The 19,968-nt window shown below is 37.2% G+C and overlaps 1 protein-coding gene and 1 pseudogene across 1 annotated transcript in view; one reads left to right on the plus strand and one right to left on the minus strand.

Annotated features, from left to right (window-relative positions):
- Positions 1-19,968, plus strand: part of PAK2 (p21 (RAC1) activated kinase 2) — a 93,225-nt gene that overhangs the window by 22,228 nt on the left and 51,029 nt on the right. Inside the window, exon 2 of the mRNA XM_027061119.2 lies at positions 19,756-19,963. Within this exon, the coding sequence (XP_026916920.1) occupies positions 19,777-19,963 (187 nt within the window). The 5' untranslated portion in view covers positions 19,756-19,776. The remainder of the gene's footprint in view (positions 1-19,755; positions 19,964-19,968) is intronic.
- Positions 3,661-8,294, minus strand: LOC106987893 (40S ribosomal protein S21-like; annotated as a pseudogene).

The following is a 19,968-nucleotide window of genomic DNA, read 5'->3' on the forward strand; positions in this document are numbered from 1 at the left end:
TATATCCTCTGGATCCATCCATGTTGTTGCAGATGGCAAGGTTTCATTCTTTTTTGGGGGGGTAATATTCCATTATATTTATATACCACATCTTTATTCATCTGTATAAAAAAAATTTTTTTTAATGTTCATTCTTTTTTTTTTTTAATTTTTTAATGTTTATTTATTTTTGAGAGAGAGAGAGACAGAGCATGAGCCGGGTAGGAGCAGAGAGAGAGAGGGAGACACAGAATCAGAAGCAGGCTCCAGGCTCTATGCTGTCAGCACAGAGCCTGATGCGGGGCTTGAACTCACAAACTGTGAGATCATGACCTGAGCTGAGGCCGGACGCTCAGCTGACTGAGCCACCCAGGTGCCCCAATGTTCATTCATTTTTGAGAGACAGAGTGTGAGCAGGGAAGGGGCAGAGAGAGGGAGATACAGGATCCGAAGCAGGCTCCAGGCTCTGAGCTGTCAGCACAGAGCCTGATGTGGTGCTCAAACCCACAAACCGTGAGATCATGTGCCTGAGCCAAAGTTGGATGCGTAACTAGGCACCCCATTCATCTATTGATAGACACTTAGATTGCTTCCATAGTTTGCTATTGTAAATAATGCTGCAATAAACTTAGGGGTGCATATATCTTTTTGAATTAGCATTTTTTATATTCTCTGGGTAAATACACAGTAGTAGAATTGCTGGATCATATGGTAATTCTGTTTTAATTTTTTGAGGAATCTCCATACTGTTTTCTATAGTGGCTCACCCAGTTTGCATTCCCACCAGCAGTGTACAAGGGTTCCTTTTTCTCCATTCTGACAGGTGTGAGATGGTATCTCATTGTGGTTTTGATTTGCATTTCCCTAATGAATAATGATGTTGAACATCTTCATGTACATCTTCATGTGTTCTTTTGTTCATGTCTTCTGCCCATTTTTTAAATTGGATTATTTGGGTTTTTTTGGGTGTTGACTTACATAAGTTCTTGATATATTTTGGATACTAACCCTTTATCAGTTATGTCATTTGCAAATATCTTCTCCCATTCTGTAGGTCATCTTTGTTGTCTTTTAGTTTTGTTGTTTCCTTTGCTATGCAGAAGCTTTTTATTTTGATGTAGTATTTTTGTAACTTTTTATAGAAGCTTGTCAAATAGACAATCTCTAGACATTACTTTGGTGTTCTTTAAATGACCATCAGGAAGTTAATCACATTGTAGTTGCAGTGTAATCACATTGATGGAATGTTGCATCTTAGAAGTCCATCATGCTTTTCTCCTCTTTGCTCAAAGATTTTCATATGAATGCACTTCTTAGTAAACAGGGTTCTGGAGGACTTAATCTGGGAAAACAAATTGAAAACTGAATTTTGCCCTTGTTGAGATATAGGAAGTAATCCTTGCCTAGATGTCAAAGACTGAAGGATTCTCATGAAAGAAAGCCTTTATAATTCCATATCACTGTTTATTGGCATTTACACTTTAAAAGTTGGACAGTAATTCTAAAGAATGAAAGCAAAGTTCTTGGGTGTTAATTCACAACTGGGCTTATATAAATAAGTGGCCAGGATATATAATGTTAGGCCCATTTTCAGAGATATATTCTATACTACTAAATCTAGACTGGTTCTTGTTGACTTGTCAGCCTTTTAACCAAGTTGGTACAGAAGTGAATTGTTTGCTTTCCATTTTTGATAAACTTAAGGAAAACATTAAAACTTTATACTAAAGTTTAGTTTTTGAACCTTTTCGGTATAATCTTGACTTAGAAATATCTTAATATTAAAATAACCACTCTTCCTCTGACTGTATATGAGTGGTTGTATAGAAGGATTTAGAATAGTGCTGTTCAACTTGAACTTGTTGCCATGATGTAAATGTTCTATATCTCTGCTGCCCAATATGGCAGCCACTAGCCACATGTAACCACCGAGCATTTGAAATATGGCTAGTATGACTAAGTATCTGAATTTTATTTCATTTTAATTAAATTTAAATAGCCATATATGTCCAGTATATCCACCCATATTAAATAGCGCAGTTTACAGAATGGTATGTTCATACTGAAACAAGTTTTATTTACTTTTTTTAAAGATTTTATTTTTTTAAGTTTATGTATTTAGTTTTGGGAGAAAGAGAGTGGGGGAGAGGGACAGAGAGAGTCCTAAACAGGCTCTGTGCTGTCAGTGTAAAGCCCCATGAGGGGCTAAAACTCACAAACTGTGAGATCATGACCCTAGCCAAAATCAAGAGTTGGCCGCTTAACCAACTGAGCCACCCAGGCGCACCAAAGTATTTAGTTGTTGTTGTTGTTGTTCTTTTTCTTTGTTTTTAAGTAGGATCCACATGCAACATGGAGATTAATTTCACAACCCTAAGATTAGAGTCATGTGCTCTATGGACTAAGCCAGCTAGGTGCCCCTTGAGTGTTCAGTTTTTTAAATCTCTGTATGTAATTTGATACTGCTTAGGAATATATATGTAATATATATATTATGTATATCTCCATAATTTTTCAAAAACATTTTAAAAAATTATTTTTTTTAATGTTTATTGTTGAGAAAGAGAGAGAGAGACAAAGTGTGAGCAGGGGAGAAGCAGAGAGAGAAGGAGACAAAGAATCTGAAGCAGGCTCCAGGCTCCAAGCTGTCATCATAGAGCCAGGCAGGGGGCTTGAACCCACGAACCGTGAGATCATGACCTGAGCCGAAGTCGGACATTTAACCTACTGAGCCACCCAGGAGCCCCAAAAAACATTTTTCTTAAAGCAAGGAGATATTTTTTTTTTGTCTGTCTTTGCTGGATTATTTTATTTCATACCCTCCCAGAAGTGGAATGCAGCCTCAGAATTCTAATCACAGCCTACAGGAAGATGTGGCAGCCAGCCTCTCAGGATCATTCACAGTCAGTCTGTGAGGTGAAGCGTGTTCACTGTGATCTATAGGTAGTACTGGAGTATCCTTCCCCCATTTTTTATCTGTGGAAACTGTCTATCTTTTATGTCATTTATCAAGTCAAAGTCATGCACTTTCACAAATCATTTTGAGATGGTAAAAATGATCTCTTATTCCTCTGTACTCATGCATTCATTCAACAGATATTTATGGATTGCCTTGCATGTGGCAGGTTTTGTTGAACCATGAGTAAGGTATGTCACTTGTGGACTGAGACAGTTAAAAGCCCACATGCTCCCTTAGTCTCTCTCTTCCATTTCGGTGACAACTTGTTAAGATGGTAAACTTTAGAATCACAGCAGCCTAGATCCATAAATTATCTTAAGGAAAAATAACTTCCTCAAGCTTAGTGTCCACTAGAAATAAACCTTCTTTGTGTTAAAACATTAAGATTTTGCAATGTTTGTTATCAGCACACAGCCTGGCATATAAAGGGTTGTTTTTGGTCTTTTATTGGTATAACAGTACTACTATAAATATTCTTACAATTTGCATATGTGCAAGAGTTTCTTGGATTTATATCCAGGAATAAAACTGCTAAGTTGCAGAATGTAAAGGCAAACAACTTTACAAGCTAATACCAAATTGTTCTCTGAAGTAGTTTTGCTACTTTGCACTCCTGCCAGCAGTTATAAAAGTTCTCTTTGCATCTTGGTAGCATTTGATTTTGGTCAGCCTTCTTAATCGAGAAGATGTAAAATGGTATCTACTAATGGCCTTAACTTACATTTCCGTATCTACTACTGGCCTTAACATTTCCATGATTTTTTATGAGGTTGGGCATGTTCTCATGTATTTTATTCACTTGTCATCTTCCATGAAATGCCCATTCATGTCATTTGCCCATTATTTATTGAGTTGTCTTTTACTTATTTCTTTTTTGGGGGGGTGCTATTTATTCATGACAAGTATCTCACATCCATGATCTTCTTTAGTCAGAAGTTCTTTGAAACGATGCCATCGGCCTTGACCAGAGTGGAGTTGTTTCTCTCACCCATCCTGTGAATGGCGCCACAGATAGCGTAGGTTTTAAACTGGCCATTGAACCTGCCCGTCACCTTGTCAGCTTCAGCCACTTTCATGTGAATGGATGCGTGGTCCTTGGTGCCGATGATGCAGTTGCTAGAGGAGCATTTTCACAGCACATATAGGTTACGAACTCGCTGGCATCATTTTGCCTGCCAAGGGTGCACCTGCTGCCACTGCCACTAGCGCAAGTACAGAACGTATTTCTTTATAAGAATTCTTTCTATATTCTGGATACAATTTTTGTCAACTTCTGTTGCAGATATCTCCTGGTTTATGGCATGTCTTTTTATAGTATAGAATGTAGTCTTATTTATCATTCTTTTCCTTTAGAGTCACAAAAGGTATTCTTCTACATAAAGATATCCTCCTATATAATTTTCTAAAAATGAGAATTTTACGGGGTGCCTGGGTGGCTCAGTCAGTTGAGCATCTGACTTCGGCTCAGGTCATGAACTCACTTTCGTGAGTTCAAGCCCTGCATCAGGCTCTGTGCTGACAGCTCAGAGCCTGGAGCCTGCTTTAGAATCTGCGTCTCCCTCTCTGCTCCTCCCCTTTTCATGCTGTCTCTCTCTCTCTCTCTCAAAAATAAATACAGATTAAAATAATAATAATAATAAAAATGAGAATTTTCCTTTCACGTTAAATCTTTAATCCATATAAAATTTTATTTGATATGACATAAGGCAGGGATCTTTCTTCGCCTGGATTCACCAGAAGGCAGAGCTTGCAGCAGAAGGCTTATGTATCTTTTCATTATTAGGAAGAATATATCCCAGGGAGCAGAAATAATGGGAAAGAGGGAGTGGAGCATACGTAGAGTGGTAGCCCATATGGAAGTGTAACTGATTGCTCAATCCCATTGTACTGTCCTCCAGGAAGTTATAGAAAGTTTGTCACAGGATCATCCAACACAGGATAGAAAAAGGATCTGTCTAATGAGATGGGATGTCTTCTCATCACGGATAGTTATAGGTTCACCCCTGCACTACCAGATTGCACGTGGGTGGGTGGCAATGTACGCAGCTCAGGAATGAAGTGAGGCATTGTTATGTATGCATTTAAAAAATGGCCACGTCCATTCCTCAAAAACCTAAAAATAGAACTACCCTACAATCCAGCAATTGCACTACTAGGCATTTATCCACGGGATACAGGTGTGCTGTTTCGAAGGGACACATGCACCCCCATGTTTATAGCAGCACTATCAACAATAGCCAAAGTGTGGAAAGAGCCCAAGTGTCCATTGATGGATGAATGGATAAAGAAGATATGGTATTTATATATAATGGAGTATTACTTGGCAATCAAAAAGAATGAAATCTTGCCATTTGCTACTACGCGGATGGAACTAGAGGGTAATATGCGAAGCAAAATTAGTTAGAGAAAGACAAAAATCCTATGACTTCACTCATATGAGGACTTTAAGAGACAAAACAGATGAACATAAGGCAAGGGGAAAAAAATAATATAAAAACAGGGAGGGGGACAAAATAGAAGAGACTCATAAATATGGAGAACAAACAGAGGGTTACTGAAAGGAGGGTGGGCTAAATGGGTAAGGGGCACTAAGGAATCTACTCCTGAAATCATTGTTGCACTATATGCTAACTAATTTGGATGTAAATTTTAAAAAATAAATAAAATTTTAAAAATGATAAAAAAAAAAATAAAAAATGGCCACATCCAGCATAGAGCTGGTTGCTGGAGTAGCAGCTTGAATAAGAGACAGGTGAGGCTAAAAGGATTGGAAAGGATGCATAAGTGGTGTGGTATCTGGTACAGGATCCAATTTCTTAGATAAAAAATGTTTATAGCAGGGCAGGTCTCTCCACATGATTCTATTTTGGGAGTGTCTTTGCTACTCCTGAGCCTTTGTTCTTCTGTATAGATTTTAGAATTAGCTGTCTAGTTTATCATAAAACCCATTTGGGATTTTGATTAAGATTACTTTGGTATTTTTTGTTTTGTTTTGTTTTTAAATTAATTTATTTTAGAGTGAGTGCATAAGCAGGGGAGAGGAGGGGGGAGAGAGAGAATGAATGAATGAATGAATGAATGTCCCATTCAGCATGGAGCCCCACACAGGGCTCAATCCCACAACCCTGGGATCACAACCTGAGCTGAAATCAAGAGTCAGACGTTCAACTGACTGAGTCATCCAGGTACCCCTGATTAAGATTACTTTGAATCTATAGATTAATTTGAGGAAATTTGGCATCTGTACAGTTTTGAGTGTTAAAATTCATAAACATTAGTATCTCTCTCCATTTATTAGTTCTACTTAATATCTTTGAGTATATTTCCCCTCTGTGTAAACGTTCTAATTACATGGTTCCCAAACTGATACCCCACTGAGCTCAGAGCCACCATGGGATTTTAAATATTAGAGGGTATCGGTGATTGACATCTGTTGAGCACTGTGTGGACTTTGAGCTCTTGGGAGTTCACAGTTTCAACATTAAGTTGTGATACATTTGATAATGTCTGTCTTTATGAAGCAATTGCTGAGATTAAAAGTACAAAGATCAGCATGGAGCAGGAAATGAGTGTGGGCAGTGTCTGAGGTCTTGAGTTGTGCAGTGCCCATCAGGTGCATGTTTCCCAAAGTTGTTTGGACCTAACTACTAAATAAATGAAACCATTTGGAATTTCTTTTGTCATTGTTGAATAATTACTGGGAATAACAAGGGCACCGTGAGTTGAGAAGATTTGGGAACCAAGTTCTAGGAACTTGGTATTTTTTTATTATGTTATAAATGGTATCTTTTCCCTTTCCCATTTCACTTTGGGAAATGCAGTTGAGTTTTGTATATTCCTCTTTATCTTGGCAAAATTTGTGTTTACCTTAATAATTTATCATAGTTTTGTTGGCATTTTGTAGACAATCTTTTTAGTTGTGATTAATAACACTTGTTTCTTCTACCATAGCAAAACCATTGGAGGAAAAGAACTAAATGGTAATAAACCCAGATAAAAAAATTTTCAAAGCATTTTTCACATCCTGCAGTCTCCTGTCCCCAGTCACTTCAAAAATAGTAATTCAGGTATTAATACATTTTATAGGTAATTGAATTGAAGGACTAGAGAGATAAGTGAATTGTCTTTCAGTAGTCAACTTGATTAGTTGCAGTAGTTTACTTGCCTAAACTGGCTAACATTGTTTATGTAGGTGAAAAACACATTTTGGTATTCTACGATGTTGACATATACGTATATAACACTTTGCCAGGTGCTGTTGGGGAGTAAAGAGAGAGAGATAAAATTAGTACCTTCTCACAAAGGGAGTTTGGTAGAGGAAATATGATACATCATAATAGTTCATAATAGAAGCAGTGTCATAACCTGGTTAATGAGTATTTGCTAAATGTGTAACACATAGTGAAGTTCCCATTGTAGATGTTGTAACCCCGAAAGATGTAAGAACAGAAGAAAATGGGAATTTTTAGCCTCTGCCAAATTGCATTTAATTTTGTACAGTGGTCTTTGTTTCACTTAATAGTAAAGCTAAATAAGTTTCACGTATTGTCTGTGAAGTGAAAAATGCGAGGACATTTTTAGCAGCCAATGGATTATTAGATTGGGTCTCTGTGGTATCTTATTTATGTCAAGTAGTGGTATTCATTCTACTTTTGTTGGTAATTTATTGAGGGGGAGAGAGAGAGAGAATCCCAACCAGGTTCTGTGCTGTCAACTGTGAGATCATGACCCAAGGCAAAATCAAGAATGTGCGCTTAACTGACTGAGCCACCCAGGTGCCCCAGTCCCCCCCTCCCCATTTTGTTCCCTTCCTCCCCCCCACAGTAACCAATCAAAGCTTTATCCTTCGATTAAAAAGATAATAAGCATGTGTTAGTGCATATGTGCATGTCTATGTGTTGACATGCCTTTTCTTTCCCCTTAGATAAATGGTAGCATATGATACTTCTATTTTTCTCCCATCTTTGATTTTCATTAGTAGCATACCCTGAGATCACTCCATGGGGTAGAGTGATTTTCTCATTCATTTTCACATATAATACTTTAGTGGGTGATACATATAGCTAATTAAACTAGTCTCCTATTTATTACTATTTGAGATGCTTCCAGTCTTTTGCTGTTACAGGTAATACAACTCATTATTTATATATAATAATGTATATTTATATTTTTTATATTTGTTTATTATATTCATTATAAGAAATAAAAGGAAAACTATAATACACATTTGTAAATAACTTGATCACAGCTACTCAAAAAATCAGCATGAAGTACCTGTATCTATCTGTTCATAGGCTTGACCTAATGCAATCTCATGTAGATGTACTGCCATTGATTACTCATCCAGCATGAGCATGTTGCTTTAAGTGATATGATATTACAGATGGTGAATAAACATCTCAGTAAAAGTGAACTGAGCAAAATGAAGGTCAAGGTCCTCTTGGTTTCATAGTGGTTGCATGGCTGGAAAATTCAGTGAGAGTTAAAACTGTAAAAAATATATTTTAGGGGCACCTGGGTGGCTCAGTCAGTTTAAGCATCTGACTTGGTTTGTGGGTATGAGCCCCACATCGGGCTCTGTGCTGACAGCTCAGAGCCTAGAGCCTGCTTCCGATTCTGTGTCTCCCTCTCTCTCTCTGCCCCTCCCCTGCTCAGGTTCTGTCTCTCTCTGTCTAAAATGAATAAACGTTAAAAAAATTTCTTAAAAAATATATTTTATATATAAAAATATATTTTTATATATAAAATATATTTTATATAGGTTTATATATATATATACACACACACACACACACACACATATATACGTATATATTTTTATATATAACTAAACCATTGCACGGTGGGACATTCAAGAGTTATGAGGACTTGCTGGCCCATTGTGAAATACTGGTTATCTGTGATCTCTGCTAACTACCAGTAGAACTCCTTTTAATTCCTATGAGTGTTTATAAAGTAAAACTTCAGAACTCTAAGTGTCCTTAAGTGCTTTAATCACATCCGGCAAGTGTGTGTGTGTGTGTGTGTGGTAAAATATACATAACATAAAACTTAACATTTTCAAAACTTTTCTTATCCCAGACAGAAACTCTGTACCCATTAAACAATAAGTGCTCATTTCACTCTACCGTCAGGCCCTGGTGATCTCTATTATTTCTGTCTCTATGAATTTGACTACTCCAAATGCCTCATGGAAGTGAAATTATACACTATTTGGCCTTTTGTGTCTGGCTCATTCTACTTAATGTTTTCAAAGTTGATGCTCATTAGAGCACATATCAAATGTCACTTCTTTTTTATAGATGAACATACTCTACAGTAGGTATATACCACATTTTGTTTATCCAATCCTCTAAGTTTTGGTACGTAGCTTTGTCACTCTCATTCAGTTCTAAGTATTTTCTAATTTCCATTATATCATTTCTTAACCGTAAGTTTTTAGAGATGTTTTAAAATTTCCAAAACTTAAGGTATATTTTTCTGGTTTTCTTTTTGTTCTTGATTTCCAACTTGACTGATTTTGGTTAAGAGAATAGTGGAATTCTAATCTTTTGAAAATTTTCTTTGTCTCAAATTATTTTTATTTTGTCCTCATTCTCAAAAGAGTTTTGTTGAATCTGAAGTACGTTGGCACCTTCTCTCTGGACATTGAGAATGTTCCAGTGTTTTTTGGCTGTTGTTGCTATCAGGAAGTAAGCTAAAGTCCAATTGCCCTTTTTTCTCCTTTGGCTGATTTTTGGAACTCTTTGCTCTTTGATCTTAATTTCACTCTGATGTGTCTTTACTTTGGTGTGTGTAAATTACTTTTATCCTGCTTTTGATTTATTAAGTTTCTTCATCTTATGGATTTTGTGTCCTTCATCACTTCTAGAAATTTCTCAGCTACTAATTTATCTGGTAAACCATTCCTTCATTCATTATGTCCTTTCTTCTGAAACTCCAAATAGTTATATCTTAGGTCATCCAACCTACTCATCTTACTTTTCTTTCATATTTTCTGTTTGTGTCTATGCAGCATTCTAGTTACTTTCTAAAGAGACCTACCTTACCCAGTTCACTAATTCTTCCTTCCACTAAGTCTGCACTCCTTTTTACTTCAAATGTCAAATTCAAATATTCAGGTATTATGGGTTTTTTTTTAAGTTTTTAAATTTGAGATTGAGAGAAACAGAATGGGGGGGGGGTGAGTGGGGAGGGGCAGAGAGAGAGAGGGGGGAAAAAGAGAGAATCCCAAGCAGGCTCTGCACCGACAGTGCCTGTTGAAGGACTCAAACTCCCGAATCATGAGTTCATGGCCTGAGCCAAAGTTGGACACTTAACTGACTGAATCATTCAGGTGCCCCTTTCCAAAAGTTTTGTATGGTGGTTTTTCATATTTGCTTTTTTTCAAACTTCTGATACATATTCTGTGTCAAATCATTCTACATCTATTTCACCAGTCCGTTTTGGCTAGTTCTGTCATGGTGCTTTGTTTCGTTTTCTGAATTTTCACTATGAGATGTTCCTTTTCCTTATAATTTTATCTTTGGGTATTATTTGAGATCTGAGTAGTACCCAAAAAGATCTAAAGTTCTTGTCATTTGATTTTACCATTCACTAGCATGACCATATTTAATTAAACCTATTTGGGAATTTGGGGGACCTCAGAGGTGGGATGAATTCATACCCAAAAACGTACATTTTGTTGTTAGGATTCCTCAGAGAACCTCACCTCCAGCCCCTACTCCACAGTATCACTGGACTCAAAATACTGAAGGTTTTCTTGTTCCGTTTGGCCCAGAGGGATTCATTCCTGATTTACTCTTGAACAGATTATACTTTTTAGGTCCTGGTCTTGTGTGGAAGGGGCTTCTATTAGATTTTTCAATTCAGGCAGACGGCTTTATCACCTGTCCCCTGTGACAGCCATCAAAGTGGAAATTTAAGGTCTCCAAGGGTTAGTCAAAAATCCTTCAAGAATAAATGGATTGGTAACTTGCTTACTCTTTGTTCTTGGTTTCACTTTGCTTGGGCTCTATGGAAACATCCTTTTCATCTTAACTAACCTATCCTTACATTTTTATTGATTTGATATATTATCCACTCCTTCATTTATTTGAGTTTGAATCAGAGTTTCTTTACACTACTTTATTCTTTTCCAGTGCCCCAGTTGTCTTCTGTATCTCTTCCCCACTTTCCTTTTCCTTTCTGGCTTTGCTACTAACAGACCTGATGTTATGGCCATTGCCACCAAATAAAAACACTCCTTTCCTTTTAATTTGTGAACTTGCCTTCCATAGCGTGTGTTGTACATTTGAGGTGATTAGTGATATTTTTAATCGACACTTTCTCTCTCAAAAGCTTTTGAAGCTTTTGTGAGGTGGGAAGGGAGGAGAGGCCAGTGTTTTGGGAGCTCTTATAGCTTATTGAGAGATTGCTAGAAGTCTATCAAATAGTGTTAGATTTCATTTTTAAGGTACTGAAAACTTAAGATTCATTTATTTATATAAAATGTAAGTAAAAAATATAAAGCAAGTTGTGCTTTTCAAATCATTTTTAGTAGTGTATGGTTTGTACATTAAGTACCATAGTTGATCCAAGTTAGATTATAAAAAATGTAATGATTTTTACTAGTTAAGACTAGTTCCAGACACCACTCCTTTTTTTCATTTCTGTCGTATATTTAGCTTCCCCTGGTCTCCTTCAGTAGACAATTGAGGAATTGTTTGTTTTTGAGTCGTGTCACAATTAAACAATGGGCCTGTTAGAAGAGTACAGTGTGTTTTGGGGCTTTTTGTTTCGCCTACTTGTTTTTCACTGAAAAGTAGCAAAAAGTGAACAGATTTAGAGAGAGGCATTATTATCATTTTTTTTTTAAGAAAACATTTTTGGGTAATGATGGAGCAAAACACTGGTAAATCAGAATTTTATCATGAATTGTTTTTATATTGTTTCTGGCTAAAATATAAGATGTAAAGAACCTTATCACATCGTCACTTAGCACTTTTTAGGCATTTGACACCATCAGTAGAAGCAACACACAGAAAAAAATAACATTGTTTTATGGAAAAGGATTAAAGACTAACGCCATGAATTAGCTATTAGAGGAAAAGTGTAAATCTTTCCAAAGATATTTTTGTTAATATAGGGTAGTTTATATGTTGTGTAGTGAAATGCTTTTTGATAGAGAACTAATAAATTTGGGAAGAATATTTCCTCTGGTGACAGAGTATATAGTACCTTAAATCAGTAACTATTACTGTCTTAATACATGCAAGGATCTGTGTTAAACATTAATGCCTTAATACATGCAAGGATCTGTGTTAAACATTAAAGGAGACAGTACAATATATAATAATAATAGTGGTGGTGGTCCTTTCAATTGCTTGAAGTCTTGAGCAGGAAAGATACCTAAAAGAATAATTAAGGATGCACAGTTGCAACTCATTGCCAGAGTCCTTTAAAGGTTTTGTTTTTAAGTAATCTCTAGGGGTGCTTGGCTGACTTGGTGGAACTTGTGACTCTTGATTTCGTGATTGTGAGTTCAAGCCCCACGTTGGGTGTAGAGATGACATAAAAAAATCATAAAGTCTTAAAAAAAAATCTTTACACCTAACGTGGGGCTCAAATTTGCAACCTGGAGATCAAAAGTCCTATGCTCCACTGACTTAGCCAGCCAGATACCCGAGAGTGATTAACATATATTAACATGATTAAGAAAACAACAACATGAGATTGAGTTGTTACTGGTCTTGAATTCTGGTCTTAGTTTGTTAGTAATTAAATTCAGCCTACTTATTTTGGGGGGTGTTGGTCCTTCGCATAAAATAAGAAAGAGGGGCGCCTGGGTGGCTCAGTCGGGTTAAGCGTCCAACTTCGGCTCAGGTCATGATCTCGCACTCTGTGAGTTCGAGCCCCGCATCAGGCTCTGTGCTGACAGCTCAGAGCCTGGAGCCTGCTTCGGATTGTGTGTCTCCCTCTCTCTCTGGCTCTCCCCCCATTCATGCTCTGTCTCTCTCTGTCTCAAAAATAAATAAACGTTAAAAAAAAAAAAGAAAGAAAGATGGACCAGGTTAATTCTAATCCAGCTTTATTACTCTCTGAGTTAGTTTTCCTGTGTAACTTGTATTCAGAGGATGTGAGGGGCCTGTGTGGAGGTGGGGGGCGGGGGTCAGTCTTGTTCAGAGGATTTGAAGGATCATTTTGAACAAGGATAGACAGGAATGATCTTACATAGGAAATAATTCTTGCTGAACATTGAAAGATTTGGTTAGATACAGAAAATACTGAAGAAAGTTTAAGAATGGAGAAATTTATACACAAAGATGAGTTAGGCCAGAAAATTCTTTGGTGTATTTGGGTAAAATGATGCATATGATTTATGTGGTGCATTCATGATATCAGATCAATTCAGTAGTAAATGTCCCTAAATATCAGAGTTTAGTCCTCAGTCTGTTGCTTATGGGTAGCTCTAAGTAAAACCTGAATGCATGGAAACTCTTTAGGAAGCTGGTTAAAGCTCCTAACCTCTTCCTCTGAGCAGCAGTTGAAGACATAGATACTGGTTAGAGAAATCTTGAGATGAAGTGATGAAGTCCTCAGCTAAGCTGATGTCATAGTATCAAGGATTGTCATGCTTGTATTTACTAAGATCTAATCACTTATGAGGCATATTACTTAGAATTGTTGCTGTCATATTTGTCATCTTGAGTAATTTCATTAAGGATATCTGTGACCCATACGTTTAATGTTAAATTTGGGGGTTTATTTAGACATGTGTTGCCTGTAAGGTAATAACATCATGTTAATTGGGATTTCCTTGAGATAGCTAATTCAACTTTACCTGTAATGTATAATCACCAAGAAGAATGTTGTGAAACAAATAATGTATTAGCTCCTCTTTAGTTCTATTGGACTGAATGTATGCAGCAAATTAAAAAGCTACTGTGCAGTATATTAAAATAGAGCAGTAAAGAAAATTTTTTGGGTGAACGAAGTACTGTATATGGAAAGGCTGTGTTTTGAAAGAATGAATAGATATGTGTCTTTTGCCACCTCAGTAAAACAATAATTGGCGTATGAGGGTGAAGTGTAGAGCTGGGATATACTTTAAAGCAGCAGTTCTCAGTGTGGTGTGTGGTACCACTGGGGTTTATGAAGTCAAAACCTATTTTCATAATAATACTAAGATACTCTTTGCCTTTCATACTGTTGACACTTGCAGTGCTGACAGGTAAAACAGCCTGTATTTTGGCACAAATCGAGGCAGTGGCCATACACTTGGAGGGGTTTTTTTTGTTTTTTCTTTAAAACCAGTTTCACTTAAGAATGTACTTCGCATTTGCAACTACGTAGGATGAACTGGAGGGTATTATGCTAAGTGAAATTAGAGAAAGACAAATATATGACTTCACTCGTGTGGAATTTAAGATACAAAACAGATGAACATAAGGGAAGGGAAGCAAAAATAATATAAAAACAGGGCAACAAAACATAGGAGACTCTTAAATAGAGAACAAACAGGGTTGCTGGAAGGGTTGTGGGTGGGGGGATGGGCTAAATGGGTAAGGGGCATTAAGGAGGACTTGTTAGGATGAGCACTGGCTGTTATACACAGGGGATGAATCACTGGAATCTACTCCTGAAATCATTATTGCGTACTACATGCTAACTAACTTCGATGTAAACTTATAGATAGATAAAATTTTTAAAAAATGTACTTCATGAAATCAATAAAATGTTTAATTTTGTTGTATCTCGTTTTTTATTTTTTTAAAAAGTTTTTTTAACTTTTATTCATTTTTGAGAGACAGAGACAGAGCATGAGTTGGGGAGGGGCAGAGAGAGAGAGAGGCACAGCATCCAAAGCAGGCTCCAGGCTCCAAGCTGTCAGCACAGAGTCCAATGCGGGTCTCTGACCTGCGAGATCATGACCTGAGCTGAAGTCGGCGCTTAACCGACTGAGCCACCCAGGTGCCCCTCTCTTATTTTATTTTTGTTTTTATTTTTGTTTTTGTTTTTATCTGGGGAAGGGGGGCAGGAATCTCAAGCAGGCCCCACGCTCAGCATGGAGCCCGCCCCATGGGCTTGATCTCATGACCGTGAGATCATGACCTGAGCTGAAATCAAGAGTCAGAGGCTTAACTGAGCCACCCAAGCACCCCTGTATCTTTAATTTTAAGTTCACTTTTAAAGTATTTTATGTAGCAGGGTGCCTGGTTGGCTCAGTAGGTTAAGCGTCCAACTTTGGCTCAGGTCATGATTTCATAGCTCTTGAGTTCAAGCCCCGCATCGGACTCTGTCTCCCTCTCTCTCTGCTCCTTCCCCACTCGTGCTCTCTCTCTCAAAAATAAATCATTAAAAAAATTTTTTTTTAATTTGAGATAGATATTCACATAGCTGAAACTTATCATTTTAAACTGTACAATTAAGTGGTTTTAAGATATTAAAAAGGTTGTGCAATGTCTGATGTCTAATTCCAGAACATTTTCATGAAATGGCGTTCAGAAAGAAACGCCATACCCATTAGTAGTCACATCCCATTCCGTTCACCTCTTAGTGACCACTAATCACCTGCTGTCTTTGTGGAAATATTTGCATGTTCTTGACATTTCATATAAATGGTATCATATAGTATGTGGTCTTCTTGTGTCTTTCTTTTTCCACTTATGTTTTAAAGGTCCAGCCACGTTGTAGCCGGTATTAGTACTTCACTCCTTTCCGTGGCCAAATATTCCATTGTTATAGCTATGCTACATTTTATCTGTCCATTTGTTGATGGATATTTTGGGTGTTTTTTTTTTTTTAATCTTTTGGCTATTATGAATAATGCTATGAACATTCATATGCAACTTAGTTGTGGACATATGTTTTCAGTTCTCTTAGGTATATACTGGGAGTGGAATTGCTAGGTCATATTGTAGATAATTCTATAACTTTTAAAGGAACTTATTACATAATTCATTTTGAAATAGACTTTTTATTGTGGAATAATTTCAGATTTGCAGAGATAGTAGATTTCCTGTATAGCTATCCCCTATCTTCTAATGTTAACACAAACCCTGAAATGTCTGTCAAAGCAAAGAAGCCAACATTGGTACATTACTGTTAATGAAATTCTAGGTTTTATTGGTATTTCACCAGTTTTTCCACTAATGTCCTTTTTTTGTTACAGAATATAACATTGTCATGTCTCTTTAGACTCCTCTGCTCTGTGAACAATTTCTCAGTTTTTCTTTGTTTTTCATGTCTTTGATAGTTTTTTTTTAATTTTTATTTTTTTAATGTTTATAATGAGAGAGAGAGAGAGACAGAGTACAAGCAGGGGTGGGGCAGAGAGAGAGGGAGACACAGAGAATCTGAAGCAGGTTCCAGGTTCCAAGCTGTCACCACAGAGCCTGACGTGGGGCTGGAACCATAAACCACGAGATCGTGACCTATGCCAAAGTTGGATGCTTAACCAACTGAGCCACCCTGGTGCCCCTTTAAGGAGTATTGGTCAGGAATTTTTGTAGAATGTCCCTCAGTTTGGGTTTATCTGATGTTTTTCCCATAGTTAGACTGGGGTTATGGAATTTGAGGAAGAATACCATAGAGGTAAAGTAGGTTTCTCATCACATTCAATCAGGTGGTGAGTGACGTCAGCATAACTTATTACTGGAGATGTTAACCTTGATCACTTGGTTAATGCAGTGTTTGCCACATTTTTCCACCATGAAGTTATTTTTCCCTTTCCATACTCTTGGAAATGAGTCACTAGATCCAGCATATATTCAAGTGGGGAAGGAAGTTAAGTTCCAACTCCTAGGAGGGGATGTAGCTACAATTATTATTTGGAATTCTTTTATAAGGAAGATTTGGCACCCCACCATTTTATTTATTCATTTGTACTGATATGAACTGTATATATTTATTTTTCACTTTGGGTTAAATATAATGCTACTTTATTTTTCTGCTCCATTCATTCCAGTATTGGCTTTTGGGAACTCTTTCCTGTGTCCTTATCCTTTTTAAGTACTTCTTTACCTTCTGACAATATAAGATACTCTAGGCTCATCCTTATTTTCCCTGTCCCAGGCCTAGAACCAGCCATTTCTTCAAGGATCCCTGACTACAGTTAAGTAATTTAATTTGCCCAAGGTCACACGCTTAAATAAATGGTGAAACCAGGATTCTGACTGAGGGAATTTGATTCCTCAACCCATGCTTTCAGCATGCGGCTGAAGGTGCACTGGCAGTTTCTAGTCATGTTCCATCTGTGAACCAGTCTTTTTTTTTTTTTTAAGGTTTTTTTTTCAGTTTTTTTTTTTTTAATTTTACTCATTTTTGAGAGAGCATAAGCAAGGGTGGGACAGAGAGAGAGGGAGACACAGAATCTGAAGCAGGCTCCAGGCTAAGCAGGCTCCAGGCTCTGAGCTGTCAGCACAGAGCCCGATGCGGGGCTCAAACTCATGAACCATGAGATCATGACCTGAGCTGAAGTCGGACACTTACTTAATCGACTGAACCACCCAGGCCCCCCAAGTCTGTGAGCCAGTCTTAAGGATACAGTTGATAGTCATCTCACCCTAAATAATTATTAAGCCCTGTTTTATATTGATTTTTTTTTTAACCACAGCTGTGATGGTTGTAATCAAGCTAAAAATTACTTGTTAGGCACAATTAACTACTGTTAATATTTTGGTACATTTCTTTCTTTAAATGCATGCAAATGTATTTTGAGATTTTGTTATATTATCCTAATTTTTAAATATGCACAAATATGAAGCATTTACAGTGTAACCAGAATCTGAATGTGCCATGTCTGTTTTAAGTGGTGATTAAGATGAAAGTGAGCTGCTATAGAGTCATTCTGTTTTGCCTTGATGTTATGGTCACATAAGAGATAAACATCTGTCTTGATTTATCAGGTTCTCAAGTAATCCTCCAAGTGTTGTTCCTAAGCCTTATCTTTCTTCCATTTCTAGCAACAGATAAGTCCTCTCTTGTGATGCACACCTGACAGTCCACGCTTAACAGCCAGTTGCATCTCACTCCAAAGCAGAACAAACCCCACATGTTGTGATCACTTGGTTTGGAAGAATCATCTGACTAGGTCATCTGCGTGACATTCTTAGATTCCACCCCCATTTCTTCTTTTGACCACCAATATTAATTTCAATTCAGGAAGTCTTTCTCACACACACAGATCTTTTTTTACTCTCTTCTCCCTGCCATTCTCTAGCTAGTTATCCCCAGAAAAGTTTATTTTCCCCCTTTACAGTCTCTCCTTCTTCCTCTTTTGTAGGCTGAAAAGTAATTGTCATTATGGAAGACAAAATACACAGTGGTTTTGGGGATGCCTGGGTGTCTCAGTCGGTTAAGCGTCCAGACTCTTGATTTCCACTCAGGTCATGATCTCACAGTGTCTTGAGTTTGAACCCTACATTGCGTTCTGTGCTGACTCTGCAAAGCCTGCTTGGGATTCCCTCTCTCTCCCTCTCCCTCCCTCCCTCCCTCTCTCTCTCTCTCTCTCTCTCTCTCTCTCTCTCTCTCTCTCTCGCGCGCGCGCGCCCCCCTCCCCTGCTCATGCTCTCTCTCTCAAAATAAATAAACTTAAAAAAATTATTTAAACTATTCTCTCTCTCTCTCTCTCTCTCTGCCTGTCCCTCTACTCCACTTGTGTGTGTGCTCTCTCTCTCAAATAAAAGAAATTTTTTATTCATTTTTAATTTTATCTAACTATAGTTGGTATTCTTTACATTGTATATATACAAAATTTTATTCACTTAAATGCAATAAGTAGCTATAATAAAATCAGGATCTAATTACCAATTGAAATCTTGTTTAGTGAGGAGATGTGTTGTTTCCTAATATATACTTTTGTATCAGACCTCATCTGGAAGTTAGGCATACCCTCCCCTTTACTGCTGACTTTAAATGTGTATAATCTACTTTTTGTAAAAGGACTAAAATATATAAATATATATGTAAATATGTATGTAAATAAGGTTTATGTGATATTAATGTTTATATATATAAACAAGGTTGATGTTTTCTACTGAATTAGTCATGTGGATTAAGAGGGGTTACTTGACTGCCTGGACAGGGCATCACATGATGACAGAAACTTGAGATTTGGCCATACTCTGGTTTTGAGCCAAAATCTAGATTTACTTTTGAACTAGATCAAGTTTTATGGAGCTGTCTGCAAAGCTTGCAAGAGACTAACACATGTAGTTAGAACGTCACATTTTCAAAGAAACTATATATTACATCAGTGGCACATTCTCATCCTTTAGGAGAGTTTATATGAAGGCTAAGTTGTAATCACAAGGCTAGGGAAGCATGGACTCAGATTCTTTGTTAGGAGTGGTGTTGGTTGATATATTTAATAGCAAGCATTCTATCTTTGCTACAGAAATGGACCTGTCAGGCACCTATTCTTTGGCTGGTTAGAACATAATCTTCCTCTTTGGAATTCCCTTTTTTTAAGACTCCATGTTGTCTGTCTTTTCATTGGAATATTTACTCTTAGAATCAACTGATTAGGTGAATATCTTTTGATACGTTATTATCATCATGCTTTCCCAAAACTTACCCTAGTCCTCTTAACTGGACATGGCTTTTCAAACATTCTCTCAGCTAACCATTTACCACCTTTGTTACGGGAGATTACCTATATTAATAACCAGTTTTGTCTCTTATTCATTGAATTTTATAAATTTTGCAAACTTCTCTCTAAATGGATAACATTTTCTAATTCACAGTTGAAAAGAGGACAATTATTACTGTTTCTGCTTGTCTGTACTATTTTTTACTTTGTTATTGACTGTATGATTTTTGCCTATCTATTTCAGGCCACATCATAATTCCGAATCATGTCTGATAACGGAGAACTGGAAGACAAGCCTCCAGCACCTCCTGTGCGAATGAGCAGTACCATTTTTAGCAGTGGAGGCAAAGACCCTTTGTCAGCCAATCACAGTTTGAAACCTTTGCCCTCTGTTCCAGAGGAAAAAAAGCCCAGGAATAAAATCATCTCTATATTCTCAGGCACAGAGAAAGGTAAA

Source organism: Acinonyx jubatus, chromosome C2, assembly GCF_027475565.1.
Source record: "Acinonyx jubatus isolate Ajub_Pintada_27869175 chromosome C2, VMU_Ajub_asm_v1.0, whole genome shotgun sequence".
Classification (NCBI taxonomy): domain Eukaryota; kingdom Metazoa; phylum Chordata; class Mammalia; order Carnivora; family Felidae; genus Acinonyx; species Acinonyx jubatus.